At 40.5% G+C, this 17,485-nt stretch overlaps 2 protein-coding genes across 2 annotated transcripts in view; both read left to right on the forward strand.

The window, feature by feature from the left end:
- rab3b (RAB3B, member RAS oncogene family) overlaps window positions 1-1,869 on the forward strand; it is a 12,735-nt gene extending 10,866 nt beyond the window's left edge. The window contains exon 5 of the mRNA XM_061978481.1: window positions 34-1,869. Coding sequence (XP_061834465.1) covers window positions 34-218 — 185 coding nt within the window. The 3' untranslated portion in view covers window positions 219-1,869. The remainder of the gene's footprint in view (window positions 1-33) is intronic.
- Window positions 1,870-3,609: 1,740 nt separating this feature from the next.
- LOC133618024 (nardilysin-like) overlaps window positions 3,610-17,485 on the forward strand; it is a 38,099-nt gene continuing 24,223 nt past the window's right edge. The window contains exons 1-8 of the mRNA XM_061978480.1: window positions 3,610-3,756; window positions 4,468-4,642; window positions 4,703-4,937; window positions 6,998-7,079; window positions 10,968-11,121; window positions 11,184-11,257; window positions 11,335-11,430; window positions 17,329-17,451. Coding sequence (XP_061834464.1) covers window positions 4,479-4,642; window positions 4,703-4,937; window positions 6,998-7,079; window positions 10,968-11,121; window positions 11,184-11,257; window positions 11,335-11,430; window positions 17,329-17,451 — 928 coding nt within the window. The 5' untranslated portion in view covers window positions 3,610-3,756; window positions 4,468-4,478. The remainder of the gene's footprint in view (window positions 3,757-4,467; window positions 4,643-4,702; window positions 4,938-6,997; window positions 7,080-10,967; window positions 11,122-11,183; window positions 11,258-11,334; window positions 11,431-17,328; window positions 17,452-17,485) is intronic.

Genomic DNA, 17,485 nt, shown 5'->3' on the forward strand with positions numbered 1-17,485 from the left:
AGCGGGGGGGCAATATTGTCTTTGTGCCGGCAGGTCTGGAGTACTACGAGGCCAGCGCCAAGGAGAACATCAACGTGCGGCAAGTCTTCGAGCGCCTGGTGGACGTCATCTGCGTCAAGATGTCGGAGCGGGTGGACGTGGAGGCGCCGGCGGTCCCCGGCACCAAGACGGCCAGACTGAGCGACAAGCCGGCCCAGCTACCTCAGAAGTGCTGCTGATGGGCCGCCGCCGCCATGGCGTGGATCAACTGTGGTCACATTCCTCAGTCGTGCTGGCGTCTCACACACACATTCACACACACTTCCTTCCACTTGTTTGACTGCCATCTGTCTTCTTGTTGTCATTGTGTGAGCCTCCCTCCGCCAAGGCACAACGCAAGTTACTTCATCCGCCACTTCAATTTGTTCCAGTGAGGAAGGGAAAGATGGAAAAAGCTTTTGTCTTCACATTCACGCCATAGGAACTCATAGAACTTATTCTCGCGCCATTTTTGAAAAACGAAGCAAACTTAAAACAAACCAACGGAAGGAGAAATACCGTTTTCGCGCTTTGACTGGCCGCTTCTCACTGAGCTACGTTCTAGAACAATCCGTAGTCGACTTGAAGGACGCCCTCAGGCCGCGTCACCAACGCACAACTCTCAGGCCGAGTCGCAGCCGCCACCGTCAGCCCAAAAGCCGGGGCAATGTTGATCCTTGACTGTCCTTTTGTCCGGGTAGCCTCCCTTTTTCCTTTTTTTGTCTCTTCAGGCACAACTTTTCGTTTCTTTGGTTGTTTTGGAGAAAACGTAAAACAAACCAACGGAAGGACAAATATTATTTCCGCATTTTGACTGGTTTTAGAACAATCCGTAGTCGACTTGAAGGGCGCCCTCAGGCCGCGTCACCAACGCACAACTTTCAGGCCATCGTCAGCCCGAAAGCCGGGGCAATGTTGATCCTTGACTGTCCTTTTGTCCGGGTAGCCTCCCTTTTTCTTTTTTTGTCTCTCCAGGCAAAACTTTTCGTTTCTTTGGTTGTGACCAACGCACAACTCTCAGGCCGAGTCGCAGCCGCCATCGTCAAGCCTCAATAATCGCACTTAGCAAAAAAAGAATGAAAAATGGCGTGAAACTCGACGGACGAGTGTCATGTAGCTTGTACTCTGGGGTCCACATGGCGGTGGAGAAGACGTTGTCGTGGTTCCCTCCCTGCGTGTGTGTGTGTGTGTGTGTGTGTGTGTGTGTGTGTGTGTGTGTGTGTGTGTGTGTGTGTGTGTGTGTGTGTGTGTGCTGCATTTAATTATCATGATATTAACTGTTGTGTTTGTGCACAGTATCTTTGAGCTGATGAAATAACGTGTGTGTGCTAAAAAAAACAGCAAAGAAAAGACAAAAGTTTGAGTGCATTTCCGGTCCAATCTTCTGCCAAAATGCGTCTCCCAGCTCACGTTTTGTTGGTAACCGATGACTATATTGTATTGTTCATTCATTCTGGTGACTTTGTACACGATAGATTGATTTAGAAGTTCTGATGCTGTGAAGTTATTTTGTTTGCCGTGTTGAGGAAGTTGATGTACACTTGTTGTCTTACAGTTTCTGTCCCATTTGGAGGACAAGCACAAAGTGATTGTACAAATATTGTCAATGTTTGTATATTATAGATGCAATTTAGTACAGTATAGTAAAATATTAACAATCTTTACTCATAGTGTTTGTCTGATTTGACTTTTACACAAATACAGTAGATTTAAAAGATCCTCCTCAAGACTGTTTATTTTTCTCAATTCATTTTTTCGTATACATAATTTCATATTCATATGCTAGTTCTGACCAAACTGAGCTTCAATGTTTTTATGAATTTCCCCCAAAAATGTAATAGAACATAAAATGCTGGCACAGTCAGATTTTTTTTGGCCTCAAAAAAATAAATAAATACCCCAAAAGTAAGTCTTAAAGTCCACTTTTATCTCATAATTTCGACTCAATTTATGGGGCAGGGCCGACATCCGGGCAACTGAGCTACATACGGGTTCTTCGAGCCATAGCAACCTGACTGGCGTTGAAAACAAACCGTCGCCATTACTCTTTAACCTGTCGACCTGCGCTGATTAAACCCGTCATTCTGCCTCCAAAATGCCAAAAAACGGTGTTGTTTTTGGTTGTGCAAACCACAACTGGAAACAGGGAAAACAAAGGTCGTATTTTGTTCTGCCAAAGCGTGCTAAAAGCCCACAGAGACGAGACAAATGGCTCGCATCTTTACACCGGGAAAACGAGGACGGTTCTCACTGGAGTCCCCCAAAATCCCGGGTCGTGTGTTCGGATCACTTCGTTTCTGGTAAATATAAGGAACAAAAATCCACCTTCTTAACCACAACTTGGCTATACCGTCCATGCTAATGTTGAACCCGTTGAATTTTTACTGAATAACGTTCGACAGCTGAAGTTGTTGTTGTTGCACAACAATAACATACGGTATAAAGGCTATTTCCAGTAATTCAGCAAATAATAAATCATAATACTGAACTGAATTTGAATGAGCTCTCTACAGATATAATAAATATACAGATACTGGTAGCCACCGTGTCATCCTTATTATCATTTATCAACATACCTTGGGTGATTTAACCATTTTTATGTGATTTATTCGTTACATAACAACCGAAGCTAACAACCGACCTGGTGCGCTTGTGAGGTAGACATAAAGATTTCCAAATTCCATGTCCGGGGCCATTGTGTAGGGTTATCAGTCCACGCATCTGCTGGAAGGCGGTAAGCTAGGCAGTCGTTTAATCCAACTACAGAACATTTTAACTCGTATCTTAACCTAGCCTCACTGGAAAGACTATTTACATAATCATACGCCATTTAGAACAGTTTAAAATGCCGTGAAACCTCGTTAAATGCCTTTTCTGTCAATGCTGTGTTCGCTGTGAGCTGGTTTGTTTTCAACGAATTCAATATGGCGACTGCGTTGCTAGGGGATTGGAGGGCGGAAGTGACGTAGGTCCGCCCTCGCCCATAACATAAGAATTGCCTCATTTTGAAAAGCCACAATCTACGGAAGCCCTAAAAAATGACCTAAAAAATGCCCTAAAGCCCTAAAAAATTACCCCAATGCTACGTCACACTTGTAAGTATTAAAAAAGGTTGCTTGATAATCTCAAAGTTTTGACTTTATTATCTCATTATTTCGATGTATTATCTCACAATTATGACTTTTTAATCTCATAATTTTGACTTTCTTATCATTTCGACTCAAGTGATATAAGAATATTGCCTACAATGTTAAATCGTTTAGTTATGAGATTGAAACAATTCTTATCTCATAAATGTAATGATCTAATAATTTCCTCTAACATTTGTAACTTTCTATTTTATTTTACCTTTTTATCTCATTATTATGACTTTGGGCTTTCATGGATGTGACTCTTTATTAATAGGCAGTTTTGATCTTATAATTAGTACTAACGTTTTACATTTGAATTATTTCTCTGTATAATTCCATGCATTTTCCTACCGCTTGTCCCTTTCGGGGTGGCGGGGGATGCTGGAGACAATTCATGCACTTGAAATAAAAACATTCACAAGAAAACTTGCTCAAATCGTGAAGAAGAAGCGGAAGTGGTCAACCAGTTGACCAATCAGGTGCCCCGTTGTACCGGAGAAGGCTCGTCCTGAGCCAATCACAGGCTTCCTTACGGCTCCCAATGAGGCTCCTTACTCCGCGTTGGCCTGGGCGCTTCTTGAACTCCAATAACCTCAAATAATCGGCGGTAAGGCTCTTAATGATATATTTGTTTGACTTAAAAGTGCTGTGTCATATTCTGGACTACACATGCGGCGTAATAGGCTGCTGAACCCCGGAACCCGCTCTTAATTTCAAGGTAGATTTAAGCTAGCTAGCTTGAATTCACACCGGGATTAGTCAAAGCTAACATCAAGCCTCTTTTCTTCTAATTGATCTCATTTAAACATATCATGCTTCTTAATACAATAGCTGTAAACTAAATATGAGATGTTTGTCAAAGAAAGTACAGTAAAGAATATATCTGCATGTTGCAGCACTCGTGAGAATGTAAGAAACTACAGTAAAGAATATATCTGCATGTTGCAGCACTGTGTGAGAATGTAATAAAGTACAGTAAAGAATATATCTGCATGTTGCAGCACTGTGTGAGAATGTAAGAAACAACAGTAAAGAATATATCTGCATGTTGCAGCACTCGTGAGAATGTAAGAAACAACAGTAAAGAATATATCTGCATGTTGCAGCACTGTGTGAGAATGTAAGAAACAACAGTAAAGAATATATCTGCATGTTGCAGCACTGTGTGAGAATGTAAGAAACAACAGTAAAGAATATATCTGCATGTTGCAGCACTGTGTGAGAATGTAAGAAACAACAGTAAAGAATATATCTGCATGTTGCAGCACTGTGTGAGAATGTAAGAAAGTACAGTAAAGAATATATCTGCATGTTGCAGCACTCGTGAGAATGCCTCAGACCAACAAGTCAGTCGGCGCTGGCAACACGTCAGGTCAGGTCTGTGCTCCAGACCAAGGTGAACCCCCAACTCAGCAGGATTTTAGGACTGCGGAGACTGACGAGCAGGGAGACCAGGAGATCATCAAATCGCCCAGCGACCCTAAGAAATACAGGTGGGAGGAAGAGTGGGATAAAGTGAGCAATCTTCATCTGGTGTGTGCTTTCCCATGCAGATGTATCCAGCTCAGTAACGGCCTGAGAGCCTTGCTCATCTCCGACTTCAGCAGGACTGATGGCAACGGAGAGGAAGTGGGCCAGGGGGATGCTGGGGATGAGGCGGAGGACAGTGAAGAGGATTCTGGTGAGGGATCAGAAGAGGAAGAGGAGGAAAATGAAGAGGAGGAGCAGGACAGCGACTTTGACGAGCTGGATGAGGACAATGTAGCCAAGAAGAAGAAAGAGAAGCAGGTGGGAGACAAATAATGGATGAGTTATCATTGAATTAATGTGTGTGTGTGTGTGTGTGTGTGTGTGTGTGTGTGTGTGTGTGTGTGTGTGTGTGTGTGTGTGTGTGTGTGTGTGTGTGTGTGTGTGTGTGTGTGTGTGTGTGTGTGTGTTTGTCCAGGCTGCAGCTGCATTGTGCATCAATGTGGGTAGATGAATTATCATTGATTTAATGTATGTGTGTGTTAAGGCTGAAACGACGCGTCGACGTAGTCGACGTCATCGGTTACGTAAATACGTCGACGCCGTTTTTGTGCGTCGGCGCGTCGCATATTTACGTCACACTACTGTCATGGCGGAGCGCAAAGCAGACGATGCAAGCGAGGGGAAAAAAGCACGCCAAAAGTCGTCAAAAGTGTGGGAGTATTTCAATTGTATGCACACTGTGTCGAGCGGAAATGGCCTATCATAGCAGCACAACGGCTATGAACGAACATTTGAAAAGAAAACCCCCGACAGCGTTCTTGCCATCACCATCAACAAGTCAATCGTCCGCGTGCGTATACGTTGTCATTATTACACAAAAACATGAATGTGTCATTTGTATCTGCGTTGTAAATTCATAAACTAAAGCACCGTTTCGCTCTGAGAGGCGCGTTTGGCATGCCTGTTCAGTGTTTACAAAGACGCGCTCCTCTTTAACGCTGTGGAGAGGAGGCGGCGGCGGCCAGCGAGCGGCGAGGCGGGGCGCGCCGGGAGCGACGCCGCAATCGTGCCCAGGTGCGCGATCCGCGCAGTTGGAAGAGAAAAGACTTTGTGTAAAATGAAAAGATTGTAAACCTGGCAAAGCCGTCTGGCGTTCAGTCTGTCGGTCCTGAAAGAACCCCACGGCACAAGACGTGTCACAAACGCTAACGTTAATTAGTTGTGCAAATACCTTTTACAACATTAACAGTTACATATACTATGTACAAACCAACAATTAACTTTCACTTTAATCATACTATCATTGTTGTGTTATTAAGCAAAATAAGCAATACTTTTACTTTTGTTGAAATGTTTACACTGTACACTTTTTTGTATTGGATGTTTAGCTTTATTTTTGCACATTTTAGCAAATAAGCAATACTTTTACTTTTGTTGAAATGTTTACACTTGTTACAGAATATTTCCATTTTGCACTTTTTTGTATTGGATGTTTATCTTTATTTTTGCACATTTTAAAGCAAAATAAGCAATACTTTTACTTTTGAAATGCTTATACTATTCCAGAATATTAAGATTTGCACTGGATGTTTACTTTTATATTTGCACATTAAAAAGCAAATAAGCTACTTTTAATTTTGTTAAATGTTAAAAGTTTTAAATGTTTACATTGTTACAGAATATTTTGTCATGTTGTTGTCAATGTTGACTGAGTGGCCATACTTTTTTTTTTGTAAATAAAAGCCATGCCTTTTGAAAAAACTGGCCTACATTTATTTTTTCCTCTTCATTTTAAATTAAAAAAAAAATCGGTAAAAGGAAAAATAATCTATAGATTAATCGAAAAAAATAATCTATAGATTAACCGATTAATCGAAAAAAATAATCTATAGATTAATCGATAGAAAAATAATCGTTAGCTGCAGCCCTACGTGTGTGTGTGTTTGTCCAGGCTGCAGCTGCATTGTGCATCAATGTGGGTAGATGAATTATCATTGATTTAATGTATGTGTGTGTGTGTGTGTGTGTGTGTGTGTGTCCAGGCTGCAGCTGCATTGTGCATCAATGTGGGTAGATGAATTATCATTGATTTAATGTATGTGTGTGTGTGTGTGTGTGTGTCCAGGCTGCAGCTGCATTGTGCATCAATGTGGGTAGATGAATTATCATTGATTTAATGTATGTGTGTGTGTGTGTGTGTGTGTCCAGGCTGCAGCTGCATTGTGCATCAATGTGGGTAGATGAATTATCATTGATTTAATGTGTGTGTGTGTGTGTGTGTGTGTGTGTCCAGGCTGCAGCTGCATTGTGCATCAATGTGGGTAGATGAATTATCATTGATTTAATGTGTGTGTGTGTGTGTGTGTGTGTGTGTCCAGGCTGCAGCTGCATTGTGCATCAATGTGGGTAGCTTCAGTGACCCTGACGACCTCCCTGGCCTCGCCCACTTCCTGGAGCACAGTAAGTCCTTCTCCATAACCATTCACACTTGAGTGGCTCCCTGGAGTGTTTGTAAAGAAGGATTGAAGATGGCTGAAAAATCATGTTTTAGTTTGAGGACAAACATGACACTAGCACTGTTGAAATATGTTGCTGTGTCTGCTTCACTGATGACACTATTTGCTCAACATCCTTCTGTCCTACTCATTTTGGCGGTTCTTGAACTCACCATAGTGTGGACTGTGACGCAACAGTTTGTTTACATGTAAAATCTTCCACTCCTTCTTTGTCTCATTTTGTCCACCAAACGTCTTATGCTGTGCATGAATGCACGAAGGTGAACTTTGTTGATGTCATTGACTTGTTGGAGTGCCGTTTCCTTTAACTTGGACACACACATCTATACCTTTTAACTTGGACACACACACATCTATACCTTTAACTTGGACACACACACATCTATACCTTTAACTTGGACACACACATCTATACCTTTAACTTGGACACACACATCTATACCTTTAACTTGGACACACACACATCTATACCTTTAACTTGGACACACACATCTATACCTTTAACTTGGACACACACATCTATACCTTTTAACTTGGACACACACATCTATACCTTTTAACTTGGACACACACATCTATACCTTTAACTTGGACACACACATCTATACCTTTAACTTGGACACACACATCTATACCTTTAACTTGGACACACACATCTATACCTTTAACTTGGACACACACATCTATACCTTTAACTTGGACACACACATCTATACCTTTAACTTGGACACACACATCTATACCTTTAACTTGGACACACACACATCTATACCTTTAACTTGGACACACACACATCTATACCTTTAACTTGGACACACACACATCTATACCTTTAACTTGGACACACACACATCTATACCTTTAACTTGGACACACACATCTATACCTTTAACTTGGACACACACATCTATACCTTTGGCCATTAAAAGACAGTCATTACCAGAAGTTATCTCACCTTCTGAGTAGCCTCTGATTTACTAATGATTTCTAATGTGTAGAATAAATATTACATTTCAACATTTCTGTCAACCAAGATTTGTGTCAGCCTGCGACTCGTAATCATTTTGATAGTAGGCTAATATAGACACTTACATCATGTGTTGCCTTCATTATAACACTTATATAAGGCTTTTAAAGTCATTTTGATAGTAGGCTAATATAGACACTTACATCATGTGTTGTCTTCATTATAACACTTATATAAGACTTTTAAAGTCATTTTGATAGTAGGCTAATATAGACACTTACATCATGTGTTGTCTTCATTATAACACTTATATAAGACTTTTAAAGTCCTTTTGATAGTAGGCTAATATAGACACATCATGTGTTGTCTTCATTATAACACTTATATAAGACTTTTAAAGTCATTTTGATAGTAGGCTAATATAGACACTTACGTCATGTGTTGTCTTCATTATGACACTTATATAAGACTTTTAAAGTCAGTTTGATAGTAGGCTAATATAGACACTAACATCATGTGTTGTCTTCATTATAACACTTATATAAGACTTTTAAAGTCATTTTGATAGTAGGCTAATATAGACACTTACGGTACATCATGTGTTGTCTTCATTATAACACTTATATAAGACTTTTAAAGTCATTTTGATAGTAGGCTAATATAGACACGTCATGTGTTGTCTTCATTATAACACTTATATAAGGCTTTTAAAGTCATTTTGATAGTAGGCTAATATAGACACTTACATCATGTGTTGTCTTCATTATAACATTTATATTAGACTTTTAAAGTCATTTTGATAGTAGGCTAATATAGACACTTACATCATGTGTTGTCTTCATTATAACACTTATATAAGACTTTTATAGTAATTTTGATAGTAGGCTAATATAGACACTTACATCATGTGTTGTCTTCATTATAACACTTATATAAGACTTTTATAGTAATTTTGATAGTAGGCTAATATAGACACTTACATCATGTGTTGTCTTCATTATAACACTTATATAAGACTTTTATAGTCATTTTGATTGTAAGCTAATATAGCTAATATAGACACTTACATCATGTGTTGTCTTCATTATAACACTTATATAAGACTTTTAAAGTCATTTTGATAGTAGGCTAATATAGACACTTACATCATGTGTTGACTTCATTTTAACACTTATATAAGACTTTTAAAGTCATTTTGATAGTAGGCTAATATAGCTAATATAGACACTTATATCATGTGTTGTCTTCATTATAACACTTATATAAGACTTTTAAAGTAATTTTGATAGTAGGCTAATATAGACACGTCATGTGTTGTCTTCATTATAACACTTATATAAGGCTTTTAAAGACATTTTGATAGTAGGCTAATATAGACACGTCATGTGTTGTCTTCATTATATCACTTATATAAGACTTTTAAAGTCATTTTGATAGTAGGCTAATATAACTAAAATAGACACTTACATCATGTGTTGTCTTCATTATAACACTTATATAAGACTTTTAAAGTCATTTTGATAGTAGGCTAATATAGACACTTACATCATGTGTTGTCTTCATTATAACACTTATATAAGACTTTAAAAGTCATTTTGATAGTAGGCTAATATAGACACTTGCATCATGTGTTGTCTTCATTATAACACTTATATATGACTTTTAAAGTCATTTTGATAGTAGGCTAATATAGCTAATATAGACACTTACATCATGTGTTGTCTTCATTATAACACTTATATAAGACTTTTAAAGTCATTTTGATAGTAGGCTACCGTATTTTCCGCACCATAAAGCGCCCTGGGTTATAAGCCGCGCCTTCAATGAACGGCATATTTCAAAACTTTGTCCACCTATAAGCCGCCCCGCCCCGTGTTGTAAGCCGCATCTAACTGCGCTAAAGGAATGTCAAAAAAACAGTCAAATAGGTCAGTCAAACTTTAATAATATATTAAAACCAGCGTGATGTGGGCGCGCATGGAGTCGTATATCAACATGGACGGAGCTGCGTGAAAAAAGCCACCCGGCCTCTTCGCGTAAACTTAAACTTACCTTAACCACTCGCTCATCTTTTCTTCATCCATCCCTTCGAGTTAGCTTTTATGATGACGCCGGCTGGAAAGGTCTCTTTTGGCAAGGTCTTCCTTTTGAATATCACCATGGGTGGAAGTTTCTGTCCATTAGCATGGCAAGCTAGAACCACAGTGAAGGATGACTTCTCATTCCCTGTGGTGCGAATATTCACCGTACGTGCTCCCGTTGTATCCACAGTGCGGTTCACAGGAATATCAGTTGCTGTGAAATAGTAATCCGTGTGCGGATGGAGAGATTGCGTCTTTTCATGAACCGGATCCCTGTCGTTTAGTAGGAGCCATTTTGTGGTCTTTACAGATGTAAACACACAAAGGAAATGAAACGTACGGTAATATCCGCGCGCTTTTTCTTCTTCTACGCGGGCGGGTGGTTGCTTACAGTAGAAGAAGAAGCGCTTCCTGTTCTATGGGGGCGGGTGCTTACCTTGGCGGTTGCTTGTGTAGAAGAAGAAGCGCTTCCTGTTCTACCGGAAAAAAAGATGGCGGCTGTTTACCGTAGTTACGAGACCGAAACTTTATGAAAATGAATCTTAATATTTATCCATATATAAAGCGCACCGGGTTATAAGGCGCACTGTCAGCTTTTGAGAAAATTTGTGGTTTTTAGGTGCGCCTTATAGTGCGGAAAATACGGTACTTTAATTTGTTTTCGAGTACAACAAAGCCCTTATTTTCAAGGTGTGGCGATAATAAAAATGCGCCACATTCAATGACATCAATATCTGCAGTGGCGTCTTTCCTCTTTTCATTGTTCCCTTCTCTTCCTCCTCAGTGGTGTTCATGGGTAGCGAGAAGTATCCGGCGGAGAACGGCTTCGACGCCTTCCTCAAGAAGCACGGTGGAAGTGACAACGCCTCCACGGACTGCGAGAGAACCATCTTCCAGTTTGACGTGCAGAAGAAACATTTCAGGGAGGCGCTCGACAGGTGAGCTCGCCACCTCCTCCAGAACTTACTAGTTTCTGCTGGATACCTTTTTTGTGTTCCAGGTGGGCGCAGTTCTTCATCTGTCCTCTGATGATTGAGGACGCCATCGACAGGGAGGTGGAGGCGGTGGACAGTGGTGAGTCCATGATGACATCATTCATTGTTGCATGTAATACCTTTTTAAGGTTGTGTATTCTCTCCTGTCGTGTTCAGAATATCAGTTAGCGAGGCCTTCGGACTCACATCGTAAGGAGATGTTATTTGGAAGCTTGGCCGTCCCGGGACATCCGATGAGCAAGTTCTGCTGGGGTAAGAACCGCTTGGTCATCTTAGTTTTGACAGCAGATTTTAGTCACAAAAATGTTTTAGTCATATTTTAGTCATCTAAATGGATTTAGCTTTAGTCAACTAAAATATCAAGTTTCACAGTATACACAAAGTTGTATACGTTAACTGTTGGCAATTTGGAGTGCATAACTTGGAGAAATCCTATTTGAACTATGATGTTCAGTAACTAACTATTTTTTGTTCTATCATTGAAATGTAATGTGTACATTCTATCATGTAGGTCTGCTAATTATCAATCAATCAATCAATCAATGTTTATTTATATAGCCCTAAATCACAAGTGTCTCAAAGGGCTGCACAAGCCACAACGACATCCTCGGTACAAAGCCCACATAAGGGCAAGGAAAAACTCACCCCAGTGGGACGTCGATGTGAATGACTATGAGAAACCTTGGAGAGGACCGCATATGTGGGTAACCCCCCCCCCTCTAGGGGAGACCGAAAGCAATGGATGTCGAGTGGATCTAACATAATAGTGAGAGAGTCCAGTCCATAGTGGATCCAACATAATAGTACCGTATTTTCCGCACTATTAGCCGCACCTAAAAACCACAAATTTACTCAAAAGCTGACAGTGCGGCTTATAACCCGGTGCGCTTTATATATGGATTAATATTAAGATTCATTTTCATAAAGTTTCGGTCTCGCAACTACGGTAAACAGCCGCCATCTTTTTTCCCCGTAGAAGAGGAAGTGCTTCTTCTTCTACGCAAGCAACCGCCAAGGTAGGCACCCGCCCCCATAGAACAGGAAGCGCTTCTTCTTCTACTGTAAGCAACCACCCGCCCCGGTAGAAGAAGAAGAAGCGCGCGGATATTACGTTTCATTTACTTTGTGTGTTTACATCTGTAAAGACCACAAAATGGCTCCTACTAAGCGACAGGTTTCCGGTTCATGAAAAGACGCAATCTCTCCATCCGCACACGGACTACTATTTCACAGCAACTGCCTAAAGACTTTCAAGAAAAGCTGGCTACTTTCCGTGCATATTGTAAAAACAAGATAGCTGAAAAAAAGATCCGGCCAGAGAACATTATCAACATGGACGAGGTTCCACTGACTTTTGATATTCCTGTGAACCGCACTGTGGATACAACGGGAGCACGTACGGTGAATATTCGCACCACAGGGAATGAGAAGTCATCCTTCACTGTGGTTCTAGCTTGCCATGCTAATGGCCAGAAACTTCCACCCATGGTGATATTCAAAAGGAAGACCTTGCCAAAAGAGACCTTTCCAGCCGGCGTCATCATAAAAGCTAACTCGAAGGGATGGATGGATGAAGAAAAGATGAGCGAGTGGTTAAGGTAAGTTTACGCGAAGAGGCCGGGTGGCTTTTTTCACGCAGCTCCGTCCATGTTGATATACGACTCCATGCGCGCCCACATCACGCTGGTTTTTAATATATTATTAAAGTTTGACTGACCTATCTGACTGTTTTTTTGACATTCCTTTAGCGCAGTTAGATGCGGCTTATAACACGGGGCGGCTTATAGGTGGACAAAGTTTTGAAATATGCCGTTCATTGAAGGCGCGGCTTTTAACCCAGGGCGGCTTATGGTGCGGAAAATACGGTAAGAGTCCAGTCCATAGTGGGGCCAGCAGGACACCATCTCGAGCGGAGACGGGTCAGCAGCGCAGAGATGTTCCCAGCCGATGCACAGGCGAGCGGTCCACCCCAGGTCCCGACTCTGGACAGCCAGCACTTCATCCATGGCCACCGGACCTGCGCCCACCCCCCTCCACAAGGAATAGGGGAGCAGAGGAGAAAAGAAAAGAAACGGCAGATCAACTGGTCTAACAGGGGGGCTATTTAAAGGCTAGAGTATACAAATGAGTTTTAAAATGGGACTTAAATGCTTCTACTGAGGTAGCATCTCTAATTGTTACCGGGAGGGCATTCCATAGTACTGGAGCCCCAATAGAAAACGCTCTATAGCCCGCAGACTTTTTTTGGGCTCTGGGAATCACTAATAAGCCGGAGTTCTTTGAACGCAGATTTCTTGCCGGGACATATGGTACAATACAATCGACAAGATAGGACGGAGCTAGACCGTGTAGTATTTTATACGTAAGTAGTAAAACCTTAAAGTCACATCTTAAGTGCACAGGAAGCCAGTGCAGGTGAGCCAGTATAGGTATATATATATGTATATATGTATATAAAGGTATATACAGTATAGGCGTAATATGATCAAACTTTCTTGTTCTTGTCAAAAGTCTAGCAGCCGCATTTTGTACCAATTGTAGTCTTTTAATGCTAGACATAGGGAGACCCCAAAATAATACGTTACAGTAGTCGAGACGAGACGTAACGAACGCATGAATAATGATCTCAGCGTCGCTAGTGGATAAAATAGAACGAATTTTAGCGATATTACGGAGATGAAAGAAGGCCGTTTTAGTAACACTCTTAATGTGTGACTCAAAGGAGAGAGTTGGGTGGAAGATAATACCCAGATTCTTTACTGAGTCGCCTTGTGTAATTGTTTGGTTGTCAAATGTTAAGGTGGTATTATTAAATAAATGTTATGAACACACATAAATATAACTGATCAATAAGAGTTGAAGTCCCAATGCCAGTGTACAGTGCATGTATTATAGTCCTATGAAGAAGTTAACTACTTTTAATCTATATTGTAGACAACAAGGGGGTCAAAAAATAAAATAAAATCGATTTTCGATTGAATCGCGATTCTTATTTGTAATGATTCTTAATCGATAAAAAAAAAAAACTTGTATTTTTTTGTTTATTTTATCTGTCCTGTGCAACATCTCAGGCAAATCATATTGTTGATGTGGATGTCCATATTGTTTGAAGGTACACATTTAGTTTAGAAAACGAGAAGTGTTGCATACTTCTCTTGTTGCCTTAGTAGTATTTGACTTTATTAAATGTTTGGGTAGAATTTTATTAAACAAAAACCATTTTTTTCTAAGTAATATAGAAATGTATTGCAGCTGTTTATCTATTTTATGGAGGAATGTAGTTAATCATAGAACTGGCACCCAATAGTATTAAAAAGTATGGATTTTGACTCGAGAATCGTTTTGAATCAAGTATCTATTCCGAATCGAATCGTTACCCCAAGAATCGAATTGCATTGAATCATGTGGTGACCAAAGATTCCCAGCCCTAATGTATAACTACCCAGGGTGTGCACAATTTGCGTCTTGGCCACTTTTCCCGTTTAAGTACAGCAACCAGTGTTCTAGATCTAGGACGGGTATAAATATATATCTCACATACCTGTCTTTCTTTGTCACAACAATGACAAATCTGCTCTCTTTTGCGTTGTCTAGTTGTGCAATAAATAGCTTAACGGTCTGCCAAGGACATCAGTTGAAGCAGTGGTCCCCAACCTTTTTATTATTTTTTGTCATAAAAAAATACAATCATGTGTGCTTACGGACTGTATCCCTTGCAGACTGTATTGATATATATTGATATATAATGTAGGAACCACAATATTAATAACAGAAAGAAACAACCCTTTTGTGTGAATGAGTGAGAATGAGAATAAATGGGGGAGGGAGGTTTTTTGGGTTGGTGCACTAATTGTAAGTGTATCTTGTGTTTTTGATGTTCATTTAATAAAAAAAAACAAAAAAACGATACCGATAATAAAAGAACCGATACCGATAATTTCCGATATTACATTTTAAAGCATTTATCGACATCTCTAATTATTATGCCTAATTTGGACAACCAGGTATGGTGAAGATAAGGACCTTTTTTTAAAAATTAATAAAAAATAAAATATATATATATATATATATATATATTGATATATAATGTAGGAAGCAGAATATTAATAACAGAAAGAAACAACCCTTTTGTGTGAATGAGTGAGAATGGGGGAGGGAGGTTTTTTGGGTTGGTGCACTAATTGTAAGTGTATCTTGTGTTTTTTATGTTGATTAAATAAAAATAAAAAAATACATATTTTAATTTGTATTTTTAATTTTTTGTGCGGCCCGGTACCAATCGATCCACGGACCGGTACCTGAGTTAAAGTGCACTCATTAAGTTGACGGGCAGGCTCGCCCATGGTTTACTACAAAAGTACCGGTAGTGCCTGCTCCTGCTCTAGCGTCTTTAATAGTAACAGTATATAAGTGCAGTATGAATCACTTTATCTTCGAGCAACTTACTATTGCACAGCTGTCCTGATGGCCTGCAGATGGCGCTTCAAGTTGGTTATAGTTGTAAATGGAGCCACAGGGTTTACAACGTGTCTTGTTGTAGACCGCAGAAATAGTAAAGTGCGTCCATTTGTCTTCTCTTCCTTCCAGGTGGAGAAGACATATTCTATTGAGGTGTGTGACAAAACAGCCTTGTTTTACCAGTTAAAAATCACAACGCCATGTCTTACTAAGACATGATTTACTCCCCGGCCCCACATGCAACTGTGTCTGAGTATAACCCTAACTTGTCCCACCCGCCCAAAACTAAATGAAATACGATTGGATTTCGTCTTGTGTTTATTTGTTAACTAAATTGTCAGTAAATTTCATCATTGTTTTGGTCAACATGCATTTGTTTTGATTAGTTATCCTCCTGATTTAATTAGTGGAAAATAAGTCATTGACGATAACTACCGTATTTTCCGCACCATAAGCCGCCCTGGGTTATAAGCCGCGCCTTTAATGAACGGCATATTTCAAAACTTTGTCCACCTATAAGCCGCCCCGTGTTATAAGCCGCATCTAACTGCGCTAAAGGGAGTGTCAAAAAAACAGTCAGATAGGTCAGTCAAACTTTAATAATATATTAAAAACCAGCGTTCTAACAACTCTGTTCACTCCCAAAATGTACGGTAATGTGCAAATGTGCAATCACAAACATAGTAAAATTCAAAATAGTGCAGAGCAATAACATCAATAACTTAATGTTGCTCGAACGTTAATGTCACAACACACAAAATAAACATAACGCTCACTTTCTGAAGTTATTCTTCATTCATAAATCCCTCGAATTCTTCTCCTTCGGTGTCCGAATTAAAAAGTTGGGCGAATACGGGATCCAAAATGGCCGGCTCCGTCTCGTCGAAGTCATTGCCTTCCGGAAAGCTCGGACCACAGTTGTGACCGAAATATCCGCCCAGGCATTTACGATCCACTGGCAGATGTTGGCGTATGTCGTCCGGCGCTGTCTCCCTGTCTTAGTGAAGGTGTGTTCGCCTTCGGTCATCCATTGTTCCCACGCCGTTCGCAGTCGTGCTTTAAATGCCCTGTTGACACCAATATCGAGCGGTTGGAGTTCTTTGGTTAATCCACCCGGAATGACGGCGAGTGTTGTATTTGTGTGCTTCACTTGTTTTTTGACACCATCTGTGATGTGGGCGCGCATGGAGTCGTATATCAAAATGGAACACGCAAAGGAAATGAAACGTAATACCCGCGCACTTCTTCTTCTACGGGGGCGGGTGGTTGCTTACCGTAGAAGAAGAAGCGCTTCCTCTTCTACGGGGGCGGGTGCTTACCTTGGCAGTTGCTTACCATAGAAGAAGAAGCGCTTCCTCTTCTACGGGGAAAAAAGATGACGGCTGTTTACCGTAGTTGCGAGACCGAAACTTTATGAAAATAAATATTTATATTAATCCATATATAAGGCGCACCGGGTTATAAGCCGCACTGTCAGCTTTTGTGAAAATTTGTGGTTTTTAGGTGCGGCTTATAGTGCGGAAAATACGGTAAGGCAAACCTTTTTAGTCAACAAAATAACAGTGTCTCGCTGCCTTGGTCTTGTGTGAAAGGTTCTCCGCCCTGCAGCCGCCTCGCATGCACATTTCCTCCCCAATCCTGGTGTCGTCCTGCTTTGTGGTGGAATGACAAACAAGTGTGATTTGATTTTAGGAAATGCTCAGACATTGAAACATGAGCCCAGAGAGAAGGGGATCAACACGTACCAGCGGCTGCGAGACTTCTGGAGGAGATACTACTCCGCTCATTACATGACGCTCGCTGTTCAGTCGAAAGGTTTGTTTTTGCCTCCAAAGAGTCCTTCCACCAT

The sequence above is a fragment of the Nerophis lumbriciformis genome, linkage group LG18 (genome assembly GCF_033978685.3).
Source record: "Nerophis lumbriciformis linkage group LG18, RoL_Nlum_v2.1, whole genome shotgun sequence".
Taxonomy (NCBI): Eukaryota; Metazoa; Chordata; class Actinopteri; order Syngnathiformes; family Syngnathidae; genus Nerophis; species Nerophis lumbriciformis.